The sequence below is a fragment of the Oryctolagus cuniculus genome, chromosome 1 (assembly GCF_051225735.1).
Source record: "Oryctolagus cuniculus isolate XC-2025 breed Fujian yellow rabbit chromosome 1, ASM5122573v1, whole genome shotgun sequence".
In the NCBI taxonomy this organism is placed as follows: Eukaryota; Metazoa; Chordata; class Mammalia; order Lagomorpha; family Leporidae; genus Oryctolagus; species Oryctolagus cuniculus.
In genome coordinates, this window is record NC_142867.1 from 8,920,160 (window position 1) to 8,932,168 (window position 12,009).

A 12,009-nucleotide genomic window follows, 5' to 3' on the forward strand; every position below is an offset into this window, starting at 1 on the left:
TTCCAGCTGTGAGGATGAGCCTCGGGGAGCTTCCAGGAGTTTCTCACCGATGAAATCACACCCTGCACACATTGGAGGGTGGGTCCCGGCAGAGGGCGAGGGGCGCGATGAGGGAGGAGCCGACGCCCCTTGTCCCGAGCCCCTTCGCGAACCCGCAGCAGCCCACTCCCGGGTCCCTGCTCTGTTGGCCCCACTCGCTCGTCCCAGACCCGTTCGGGCCCCGCCCGGCCCCGCCCTCTCCCCACAGCTCCGGGCAGACCCGCCCGCTGGAGCCGGAGTTACAAGAGCCGCCTCCGCGCGCGGGGGCCCGGCCACTCGGAGCAGCTCTGCCGCGGGGACTGCACCGCCCGCCCTGCCGGACCCGCCCCGACCGGGGCTCGCCACCGCCACCGCCAGCAGCCGCAGCACCGCGACCTCGCGCCCGGCGCCGGCTATGGCTGTGCCCTGGGGCTGAGCGCACAGGTAGGGGCTCGGGACACACCGTGGCGCGATCGGGGGTCAGGGCACGAGAACGTGTCAGGGAGGTGGGTTGCGGGGCGGGCTTGGGCGAGGCGCGTGGGTGTGTGTGCGTGGGGACGGCGCTGTGAGGCTCCAGACAGTTTGGGGCAAGCTGGGCCGCCCAAGGCCTCCCTCGCGCCTGGGGAGCAGAGCTCTCGCCTCCGGAGTTGGGGCGCAAGTTGAGCAAAGTTGGGAAAATTGCTCTCAAGTGCGCTTTGCTCCGCTGCGAATTTCGCTCGAGAGCAGACTGTTGGCCCCCCGCTGCATCGCCGGGCGCCCAGCTCCTGGCCTGGGTGTGTGTGTGTGGGGGGGTCCCCGTCCCACACCCTCACTCCATGGGGCGGTGGCTCCGTGCGCCGCTCCGTTCCTGTGCCTTGTTTACTGGAGAAGTTACCGAGCTCGCCGCCGCAGCCCCCGGCCCCTCCCCGGCGTCCACGCCCGCGCCCCTGCCGCTGTCCTTCCGTGCTCCCGCACCTCCGCCCGGGCCTCGCGTCCCGAGTCCTCCCGGCCCCACCCGCTTCTGCACCCGCCGGCCTCTCCCTTTCTCGCTCCTGGCAGCCCCCTCAGCCCCTTCCAGCTGCCCCGCCCTAGTCTTGCCCCTCCGCGTTCCCCGCTCCAGAGAACTCCCTTCTTCCTCCAGGGCCGCCGAGCCTGGAAGTTCGTAGCGCGCCTCCCTGCGGGTTGGGTGGGAGTGGGGGTGGGGGCCATAATTAGGGAGATTCCTGCACTGGGGTGGGCGGGGAGGGGGGCTGTGCAGCCCTCGGGACCGCCCCTTCCCCTCCAGAGGCGGCACTTTCTCCTCCACCCAACTCCCAAACCCGTCCGGGCGGGATGGCCCCCGCCCCAGCGCCTGGCCCGGCGCCAGCAGCCTGAGGAATGTGGTGGTTGGAGCCGGTGACTAATTCAAACCAGAACTCGGGGGGAGTGGTGAGGGGCAAAGGGGAGGGGGAAAGGGGCCGTGTGTGGGCGGTGGGGGGCAGAAGCCGGACTCGGCGTCGGAGGAGGTCTTAGCTCCCCTCCTTGGAACCGTGCGCCCAGTCGGTGCGCGCCAGGAGTGAGCGCGGGGGAGCGCGGTCCCGCGGCGGGCTGGAAAGGCAGCGTGCTTAGGGTGTGTGCACAGAACGGTGTTATGTAAGGCTCTCAGGCAGGGAGGGGTGTGCAGTGCGCGGGGCTGGGCGCCCCCTGCAGTGCCAGCGCCGTGTGTGGGGGCGCAGCCCCTTGTGGCGCCTACCAGGAGAGCTTTGAGGGGCCCGGAGCAGGGCTGGCCGCGCCCCTCGTGAGAGGGGGCGGACAGGGGTCCGGGGGACTTCGCAGCTCTGAGCCCCGACGGCCAGGTGGTGGACGGCTCTGGCTCGTCTCTGCACGGTGTGTGCTCCTGCGCTTACAGGGCGTGGCGCTGGCCGCGGGGAGGGTAGGGCGAGGTGTTGGGGAGCGGATTTGCGGAAAGGCAGCGTGGGAGCCTCCTACGGACGCGGGGTCCTTAGAGAAAGACCCGGAGAGCTACCCCCCGTAGGGGGCTCCCAATAATTGGCTTGGAAACTCTCTTCTCCGTTAAAATCCACCCTCTGGTTGCAGGGACCCTCTTCGCTGCCAGCCCTTGGCCGAGCACGTGATAGGAGCTGGGGTTGACTTTGTGGGATCCATGATCCAGGGGGAGGTCGTGGCAATAGGGGAGTATGGGGGGGTGGGGGAAGGAGGGAGAGATTCACGGTGTCCTGGGCGGGGCGCGAGGGGCTCGGCATCTACTGCAGTGTGATTGAGAGGAGTAGATCGCCCCTTGGTCCCCGCCTCAGTGAAGGAAATCCGCGGGGTAGGGTGTGGCACTAACGCTTTCAGAAGCTGAATGGGGAAGCTTCCTTCTCTTCTTAGGGACTGCAGGGCTGGGGCTGCCCAGAGTAGGTAGAATGTGCAGAGCGGGAGTAGAGGGGAGCACCGGTTTTAGGGGCTCAGAGTCATGAGCTGTGAGGTGAGGAGGGTGGAGGGGAGCCCTGAGCTTGCTGGTGGAGGCCTGGGGGTCTCAGGGACAGGGGGTTGACGGTGGCTGAGCCCCTCTGGGAGGCTGAGGTTCTGCGTGGGGACCTCGCTCACAGAACTAGGACACCCGGAGATCCTCCCCGCTCTGAATCAGGGCTCTAGGTCTGGACAGCTTGAAGAGCTGACCCCACAGAGCCGAGGATACAGGCCCAGGGTGGGACGGGAGAGAGGAGGGAGGAGGCCAGCACTGGTCAGGGCAGGGCATGGACTGGGAGTGGGTGGGGTCGGGGTCTCCCAGTTTCCCTGCCATCACCAGGCTGGATTCCTTTAGCTCAACGTGGAATTGGCTGGCCGACCTGGCCGGCCGAGCAGGCGCCTGTGCCTGTGAGCTGGTTTGAGGGGTTGGGGCAAAGCCGTGGGGGCGGAAGGGTGTGTGGGGCGCTGGGGCGTGGTCACCACCTTCTGTAGAACTTGGGAACCGCCTGGGGTCAGACGGGGAGGAAGACTGGGAGAGCGCCTCCGACTCCTGTTGGGAGCTTTGCCTGCGCTCTCTCTTCTGCTACTCCCTGACACCCCTGAGGTTCTGTCCCCAGGCTGGGCTGACCACGTGCTGGTGCATACTTAGGTTTGAGGAAGGGGGGTGGCTGCTGGGGTGGCTTCAGAATGTGCCACTTCCCTTGGGCCGTGGCAGTGGCTCTTTCTGGGTTTCTCTGTCCCCCACTCCCCTTGCCCCCAGCTTCATCCAGGCTCCCTGGGAGTTGGTGTTTTCTCTGGGCTCATACCTTCCAGCTGGACTCCCAAGACTTCCCAGAGCATGGACAGCTTCCCCTGCATGGCTGCGCTGTGCCCAAGTGTGTGTGTGTGTGTGTGTGTGTGTGTGTAGGGGGGTGGGGAGCAGTGGGTGGCTGCAGCAAGGCTTTGCAGGAATGTGTGTATACATTTTGATGAGATTACTGGCCTCGGTTCCCACTGGGGCTGTGGCTGTGCTGACCTGTCAGTGCTGGGATCGCTGGTCTATGTTGGCCTTGGGCCCCCGTGACTGACGGTGTCACAGCCACTGTGTCTCTGAGTGAGGTGTGTGTCATCACAGGTGAGAGTGTTCCCATGCTGGCTGTGCATGGGGGTCCCTGCATCGCGGTGGGCCTGGCTCTGTCACCTCTGCCTGTTGTTGCAAGAGTTCTGGGGGTGGAAATGTCATGCAAGTGTCAGGAGCCAGTAAGGAAGCTCCAAAGTAGGTTTCTCGATCCTGGACAGGTCTGGGCCCTGGAGTTTGTGTGCAGAGGCCGGAGACAGAGCAAGGACAGCCCTGGGAACACAGGCCTGGCTGAGCGAGGCACTGCACACGGCCTGTCTGGGAGGGGCATCCTGCCCGGTCCCCGGGGGCCGGAGCGGAGGTTCTGGGGGAAGGGGAAGTGCCTGGAGCTGATCCCGGCTACGTGTCCCGGCTGTGCTGGGGGGCGGCACTTTGGCGGCTGAGCCCCGGCGGCCTGGCCCTGCGCCCCTGCACTGGCGTGGCCTGCCCGCTGGGGGGAGCGCGCCCGGCGCCCTCTCGGAGGCGGCCATGGGTGGGGCCTCCAGGCAGCTCCCAAGCTGTTATCAACGCCTCAGGGTAGGACCCCGTGGTTACTGCCCCCTTTCAGCTGAGGAGGCTGCCACCCTCAGAGGTGGCATCCTGATGTCAGTGGTCCCGAGTGCTGTGTGGCCACGGGTGGGGACTTCCCACCGGGAGAATGTCGTGCTGTCCCCAGGTTCCTGTCGGGAGGAGCGGGGACAGTCCCTCTTGCCCAGGAGTAGAGGAGGGAATCCCCCTCCCTCCTGGAAGTGAGAACTTGGGTGTTTTGGGGCTTGGAGCCCTCTGGGTGAGAAGGAGGAAGCTGTGTGTAGCCAGAGTGGAGTTGTGGAGAAAGAGAAAGTGACCAACCCGCAGGGGCTGCCCTTGGAGGGGGCTGCCCTGGAGGTCGCAAACCCCAGCTCTGGGGTGAGGGGCTGTGGGAAGAGCCAGGCTGCAGAGGAAGAAGTTCCTCCTAGTAGGAGCTGTGGGCTGGACCAGCACCTGCCTCCCTCAAGGGCAGGGAGCAGGGAGCCCACGGCTTGGGCAGGTGCACACACAGGGATGGAGGCACAGCCTCTGGGAATCAGGTCCCAGGTCGAGGGGCCTTACGACAGGCATGTGCTGTGCACTGGTAAAGGCTGGGACCGTGGGCCTGCTCTGGGCTGACCCCCGAGGGTCTCTGTGTGCCCGCAGCGTGTGTGTGAGTGTGTGTCCCTGTCCTGTGTGTCTTTCTGTCCTGCAGCGTGTTCTCCCTGGTAATTCTACTCTCTGTCCCCCTTGCTCTCACCACAGAGGTAGGAAGTGCCTCCTTGGAATGCACGGGATGGGTTTGTAAAAGATCTCCATGCCTCTTAGATTCCGTCAGCTGCCCTTTTCCAAACGGAAGTCTGGCAACTGCATCCTTGGGGTCTGTTGGCGGCTTAGGTCCGGAAAGAGGTGGCACCCCTGTATTTCTCCTTGTTTCTCTGGGGTGAGGGTCACCTGCCAGCCCCCAGGGAGTGACAGTGCTCGCCCTGCCCTGCCGGATGAGTGCCTGCCTCTAGAGTGAGTCTGGTGCGCATGGAGCCCCAGAAGGGGACGACTGTGTCCCACCTGTCGGGGTGCAAGCAAAATCTAGGGGAGAGCTGGGTTCTGTGCAGCTCGAAGTCCCCGAGGACATGGCCTCAGTGAACCCCAGAACCAAAAGGCCTCTCAGATGCAGGGGCCGGGATGCCTGGGACTGTGCTTGCTGGGTCTGCTCTCCGCTTGCCTGGGGGAAGGGAGGCTCAGAGTCTGCCCCATCCCCCCCCGCCCCGCCCCGGGGAGGGGGGGTTTCCGTCCCCAGTGCAAATCTCACTTCTGTGCATCTTTCTCTGTGGTTTCTCGTGGGTCTCAGCCTGTGTCCGTCTTCACTGGTGGCTCCGTTCCTCTACCTGGGTGAAGACTGTTGGTCCTGGAGATAGAACTCTGGACTTGCATAGTAACTCGGTTTCATACTCAGGCAAGGGTCTTTTCTTCATGACTTTAAAGTCAGGATTGAATTATTATTATTATTATTATTTTTTTTTTGGACAGGCAGAGTGGATAGTGAGAGAGAGAGACAGAGAGAAAGGTCTTCCTTTTGCCGTTGGTTCACCCTCCGATGGCCACCACGGCTGGCGCGCTGCGGCCGGTGCACCGCGCTGATCCAAAGGCAGGAGCCAGGTGCTTCTCCTGGTCTCCCATGCGGGTGCAGGGCCCACTGCACTCCCTGGCCACAGCAGAGAGCTGGCCTGGAAGAGGGGCAACCGGGACAGAATCTGGTGCCTCGACCGGGACTAGAACCTGGTGTGCCGGCGCCGCTAGGTGGAGGATTAGCCTATTGAGCCACGGCGCGGGCCAGGATTGAATTTTTTTAAAGATTTATTTTATTTATTTAAAAGACAGAGTTACAGAGAGAGGTAGAGCCAGAGAGAGAGAGAGAGAGACAGAGACAGAGACAGAGAGAGAGAGAGATCTTCTATCCACTGGTTCACTCCCCAGATGACCGCAACAGCCAGAGCTGAGCTGATCCAAAGCCAGGAGCCAGGAGCTTCTTCCAGGTCTCCCACTCGGGTGCAGGGACCCAAGAACTCAGGGACCCAAGAACTCATTCCCAGGCCATAGCAGAGAGCTTCATCAGAATTGGAACAGCCTAGACTCGAACCTGCGCCCATATGGGATGCTGGCACTGCAGGCTGGGATTTTAACCTGCTGCGCCACAGTGCCAGCCACAGGATATGAATTCTTGTCACGCAGGGTTGCTGGGGTGTTGCATGAGACCCCAGGCATGGGCTGCTGGCAGCATGGTCTCTGGTGCACACAAAGCAGCGAATTCTGTCTCTTTCTACGTGGTGGGAGCTTCCATTGAATATGGAGCTCCCCTTGCTCGTTGCCGCCTGCTCAGTGTTTATGAGAGGCCAAGCTTGCTCTGCTGGGTGTGTCTCTGTTCTTTGTATATCTGACTCCTCCTGCTTATTCGAGTTTTGGGCTTTCCCCCCTGCTGGAGGTTTTAACTTTGGGATGAGTCATTTCGTTCTTGGGGTGGGGACTGCCTCTCTGTGGCGCTGTGTGTGTGGTGGGCCAGTTGGCACGTGTGTGTGCCGCTGTGGACGGGTGATTCTCCCTCCCTTGGAGTGCTGCCTCCTGTGTCCAGCCTGTGCTGGGTGATGCACGCTTGTGTGCCCCTCTGCTGTGTAGCTGGTGTTCAGGCTTGGTGTGTTCAAGCATTGAGGCCCATGGCGAGTGTGTATCAGTTTCTTTTCTTTTTTTTTTTTTTTAATTTTTTTTGACAGGCAGAGTGGACAGTGAGAGAGAGAGACAGAGAGAAAGGTCTTCCTTTGCTGTTGGTTCACCCTCCAATGGCCGCTGCGGCCGGCGCATTGCTGCCGGTGCACCGCGCTGATCCGAAGCCAGGAGCCAGGTGCTTCTCCTGGTCTCCTATAGGGTGCAGGGCCCAAGCACTTGGGCCATCCTCCACTGCACTCCTGGGCCATAGCAGAGAGCTGGCCTGGAAGAGGGGCAACCGGGAAAGAATCCAGTGCCCTGACCGGGACTAGAACCTGGTGTGCTGGCGCCGCAAGGCGGAGGATTAGCCTAGTGAGCCGCAGCACCGGCCTTGTATCAGTTTCTGTCATCTTGACACTGACGCTGGCTGCAGGGCAGTCTTTAGCTGTTGCAGCAGCCAGCCTGGGCCCCCTCCCTGGTTGCCATCGTGTTGGCTCTGGGGTCAGAGGAGGGCCCTGTTTCCTGAGAGCAGTGGAGGAAGGATGTCCCTTTGGAGGAGGTCACCCCTGGCAGAGGCCTGGCAGAGACCCATCTTCCTGGGACAAGGCGTCTCCGGGATCTGCTTGGCATTGCCCTCAGTCCACAGGGGTAGGCCTGGGCAGAGCCCTGTTGCCCTGCACATCCTCTGTGGTTTCCAACTGCAGGATGGCCAGTTCTTCTGGCTTGAACCACACTCCGTGCCGAAGCAGCTTTGGAGCTGGAGTAGCCTTACCGTCTCCCTCTTGTCCTGTAGCCTTTGGCTTCTCCACTGCGGCTCTGCTCCTTCCTGTGGTGATGTGAGCCCGTATCCAGTGGGCTGTGGTAGTAGCAGCTAGGAGAGCCCCAACACTCCCATTCTCACTTTCCTGGGCGTGCAGTGCTGTCCCAGAGCACGGTCTGCGGTGGGGGAATCTCTCTCTCTCTCTGTGCTGTCTAGTATGGTAGCCAGCAGGCACACGCGGCTGAAATGTGGCTAGTGCAATCAGTGAACCGACATTTCGATGTAATATAGATGAAAGAGCCACATGTAGTGCGTCCATCGGCCAGCATCTAGCCCTGAAGGCTTGTGATACTTGGCTGGGCTGAGCAGAATTATTGCCGGCGCCAGAGACCCTCCGTTGGGTGGTAGCAGGACAGAGTCTTCTGCCTCTGGGAAGCTTGGCTGAACCTAAGGAAGGAAAGACCACCGGGCTTGGACCAGGCTCCAGGGGCAAAGGAGAGCTGAGGGCTGGGACCCAGAAGCCCTGCCCCTATGGCTTCCTTTGCCACTGCCTTCTGTATCCCCACACCTGTGCTCGGAGTGGAAGGGCCCAGATCAGATGAGAAGGGAGTGGTGTTTGGCTGTGCCAGGATGACGGGATCAGAGCCAGAGCAGGCAAAGGGCTTGGCAGCCTCACCTGGCCGGGATGCCATCGAGAGGCCGCCCAGGACTGGTCTGCAGCCTGGCTTGGGTCTACAGCTCTTGATAGGGAGGCCGAAGGGAGCCCTAGCCCCTCTTGCCCCTGGGGGTCTGACCCTGGAGGCACTGTGTGGGCCTCTGGTTCTAGGCGTGATCCTCTGCATGTCTAGAGCTGCTGCGGCAGCGGCTGTGACTCACCGGGGAAGGAGGGAGGGTGGGGCCGACGTGTGGGCGAGGGTGAGCTGGCTGCTCGCTGCCCTCCGCTGACTGCTGCTGCTGGCTCAGCACCAGGATGCTGGGCTCAGAATAGAGGCCCTGCTCAAGGAGGAAGAAGGGTGCCAAGGCCATCTGCAGGGCTGGCTTCAGTTCCTTGTGAGAACCTGGGCTGGAGACGGTTTTCCGTCCGTGCCTCCGCCTCGCTCCTTAGCTGCAGGGGCTGACTTCTTAGAACTGGACTCTGGGAGAAGGTGCCGCTCAAGTCCTCGCTTTGCTGTGTCACCTTGGGAGGGGTCTCTGTGACTTCCCGCATCGGCCTCCTCTGCCTGCTCGGAAGGGAGGCTGGTGCTTTCTCACACCTGTGCTAACAGCCCGGTCACCCCTTTGAACACCTGCGGTGCTCGGTACATAGCGAAATGATGAGTTGGTCAAATGGAGAACAGGTGTTGAGGGCTGGGGTCTGTGTGTTTATCTCTCGCCTGTGTTGTCATCTGCCTCAGACGGGAGCAGCTAAGTGCCTTGAATTTCCAGGAGTCATAGACCTGTCCTGAGGAGGGGGGGCAAAAGCTAACACCTGCCAGGCCCCGTTCATATTTCATTCCCCCCAGAAGTCTCCCAAGCCTTCTGGAACATTCAGAGGCTACGTTGGTCACCCCTGGAGCACCTTACTCATAGTTCATATCCGGGGTGGGATCTAGGTTTTAACTCTCCCTCTCATGCATGTGCAAACAGTTGGGTCAGTTTGAGAGGCCCCGGCATGGCTGGAATCAATGCCAGCCTCAGTGCTGGACGTGCAGGAGGCCAGCGGGACACCCGTTTTATTGACCAGTTGCCTGAGTCCTGGACGTAAACAGCTGCAGGGTGGGGTTTGGGTGCGGCTCCCCCACCCCCCGTGATTTATAGCATCCCCCACACAATTCCACAGACTTGCTTTGGGTGGCTGCCGCTGCCATTTTGTGTGGGTGGCTGCGGGCCGAGCCATATCCGGAGCCCTGCCTGCCATCTTCCCAGGGTGCCTCTGCAGCTGATGGCTCATCCTGTGACCAGAGGGCATCCTCACCTATGGGGACCTGGCTCAGGGCCCGGTGTGGGCAGCCAGATGCGCCTTGACTCACTGCATGCCCGAGGCGGGCGGGCTCAGCTGTACTCTGGCCTCTCAGACTTGGGCTGGTGGGTGGTGTGGTTGGGGGGGTGGGGGGTGGTGGGGAGGGGGCTTCTTTTGTTCCGGTTACAGCTGGAGGCAGGGCTCCTCCTGGTCCTGAGGACCCCTATTGTCACAGGGAGGAGGGCTTGTGATCAGCTACAGACCTGACGTGGGCCAGGGCACAGAGTCACTGACGCAGGTCTGAGCCCGGTATGGTTGCTCTCTTACTGTGGGCCCTGGGCAGGTTGGCCTATCAGAGGCTCAGTCTGTCTGTGAAATGGGGACGGTCATGTCCTTCTCCCAGAGCTGCCGTGGAGAAGCTAAGCAGGGCGTGTATGCTGTGGGGTGCCTGTGTGCCAGCTAAGTGCTTTCTGGCCAGGGTCCCACTGCAAGGAGGGTGCAGAGCCGGCCAGGGTTTCAGGTTGCAGCCGGTTGATGGGGGTGTGGAGCTTGCCCACTGTCAAATGTGAGCAGCGCTGTGAACTTTCCCCTAGGCTGTGTGACCGAGACTCCCGACAGGAGTGACTGAGGGGAAGAGAAGGAGGGGCGGGCTCCTGGCAAGGCATTCGCTCCTGAGCAGAGTCCTGCAAAGGTCAGTGGCGGGGGGTGGGGGTTGGGGCTGGGGTGGGTTGGGGAGACACCAGGCCCCAGGCCAGAAGGGATGTGTGGTTGTCACCTCATCTGCTCGGCATGCCTTGGAGGGGCTTCCGCAGTGGGGAGGTGAGCTGGTGCTGCAGGGGCTGTGGCACCGGAGAGAGTGCCCCGCCCCCTGGACGTTCCAAGCGCCAGTGATCCCTGGCTTGCTTTTTTTTTTTTTCTTTTAAATTTTTATTTATATATTTTCATTTATTTGAAAGGCAGAACCAAAAAGAGCCAGAGCCAGAGCTTCCATCTGCTGGTTCACTCCCCAGATGCCTGGAACAGCCTCTAGACTGGGCCTGGCTGAACCCAGGAGCTAGGAGCTCCATTGTGGTCTCCTGTATTCAGTGGCAGGGACCCAGGTACTTGAGGAGCCATTACTGCTGCCTCCCAGGGTGTGCCTTAGCAGGAAGCGGAAGTGGAGCCTGGCTGTCTTATCTCCCACCTGAACTCTGTTTCCTCACCCCGTCCCAGATGGAGAAGGAGGAGGAGACAACCCGGGAGCTGCTGCTGCCCAATTGGCAGGGCAGCGGCTCCCACGGGCTGACCATCGCCCAGAGGGACGACGGCGTCTTTGTGCAGGAAGTGCTGCAGAACTCCCCTGCGGCCCGCACTGGGGTGGTCAAGGAGGGTGAGTCACCCCTGGGTGCAGAGCGGGCACCGGGGCTAGTGGGGGTGGGGTGGGGGTGTTGCCAGGAAGGGAAGGGGGCGGGGAAGCAGGCAGAAGTGTGTGAGTGGCTGTGACAGGCCTGGTCCCAGCAGCCCGAACCTGGTCCTGCCCTCCCTTGCTCACCCCATGTCCCTTGCTTCTGCCCCTTGGGGGAGACAGGCCTGTGGGGTAGTGGAAATCTAGTCCTTAGCTCTGGCTTCTCCACCCACTAGCTCTGCAGTATTGGGCCAGTTAGTTGGCTTTTCTATTTTAAAGATTTTATTTATTTGAGAGGCAGAGTTACAGACAGGAGAGAGGGAGAGACACAGAGAGGTCTTCCATCTGCTGGTTCACTCCCCAAATGGCCACAATGGCCAGAGCTGAGCCCACCCAAAGCCAGGAGCCAGGAGCCTCTTTCAGGTCTTCCACGTGGGTGCAGAGGCCCAAGCATGTAAGAAGATAGTCACATCTTCCACTGCCTTCCCAGGTCATAGCAGAGAGCTAGATTGGAAAAGGAGCAGCTGGGACTTGAACCGGCACCCATATGGGATGCCAGCACTTCAGGCAGAGGCTTAGCCCACTACACCACAGCACCAGCCCCTAGTTGACCTTTCTAAGCCCCACTTGCCTCATCAGTGCAATGGGTATAGCATGCTGGTCTTGTAGGGTGGTCGTGAGGGTTAAATGCACATCTGTTTAAGCGCCCAGCAGGTGGTGGCTGTGTGGCTTTGCTCTGAAACCCAAGGGTCTTACCTGCTTCTGGCTCCTTCCTGCTCAGGGGACCAGATTGTGGGGGCCACCATCTACTTTGACAACCTGCAGTCGGGTGAGGTGACCCAGCTGCTGAACACCATGGGGCACCACACCGTTGGCTTGAAGCTGCACCGCAAGGGGGATCGCTCCCCTGAGCCTGGCCAGACCTGGACGCATGAAGTTTTCAGCTCCCGCAGCTCCGAGGTGGTTCTGGTGAGTACCTGGCGGCGGGTCTGTGCTCCGGGTGTCCTTGTCCACAGCAGCTTCCTGTCTGCCTCCTGGGCCTCTCTTTGGATTCTTGCCCCTCCTTTCCCCTCCCTGCATGCTCTGGCGCCCTCGGCCAGCCTGCTGCTTCTTGCTGACGTGTGACTCACATGTGGCATGTGGTTGAGGCTGCTCGGCCTCTTGAAAGTGCCCGCCCT

General features: G+C 61.5%; 1 protein-coding gene across 1 annotated transcript in view; it reads left to right on the plus strand.

The window, feature by feature from the left end:
* The first annotated feature begins 257 nt into the window (after positions 1–257).
* Positions 258–12,009, plus strand: part of AHNAK (AHNAK nucleoprotein) — a 30,781-nt gene continuing 19,029 nt past the window's right edge. The window contains exons 1-4 of the mRNA XM_070069429.2: positions 258–462; positions 10,041–10,138; positions 10,660–10,816; positions 11,613–11,800. Of these exons, the coding sequence (XP_069925530.2) occupies positions 10,660–10,816; positions 11,613–11,800 (345 nt within the window). The 5' untranslated portion in view covers positions 258–462; positions 10,041–10,138. The remainder of the gene's footprint in view (positions 463–10,040; positions 10,139–10,659; positions 10,817–11,612; positions 11,801–12,009) is intronic.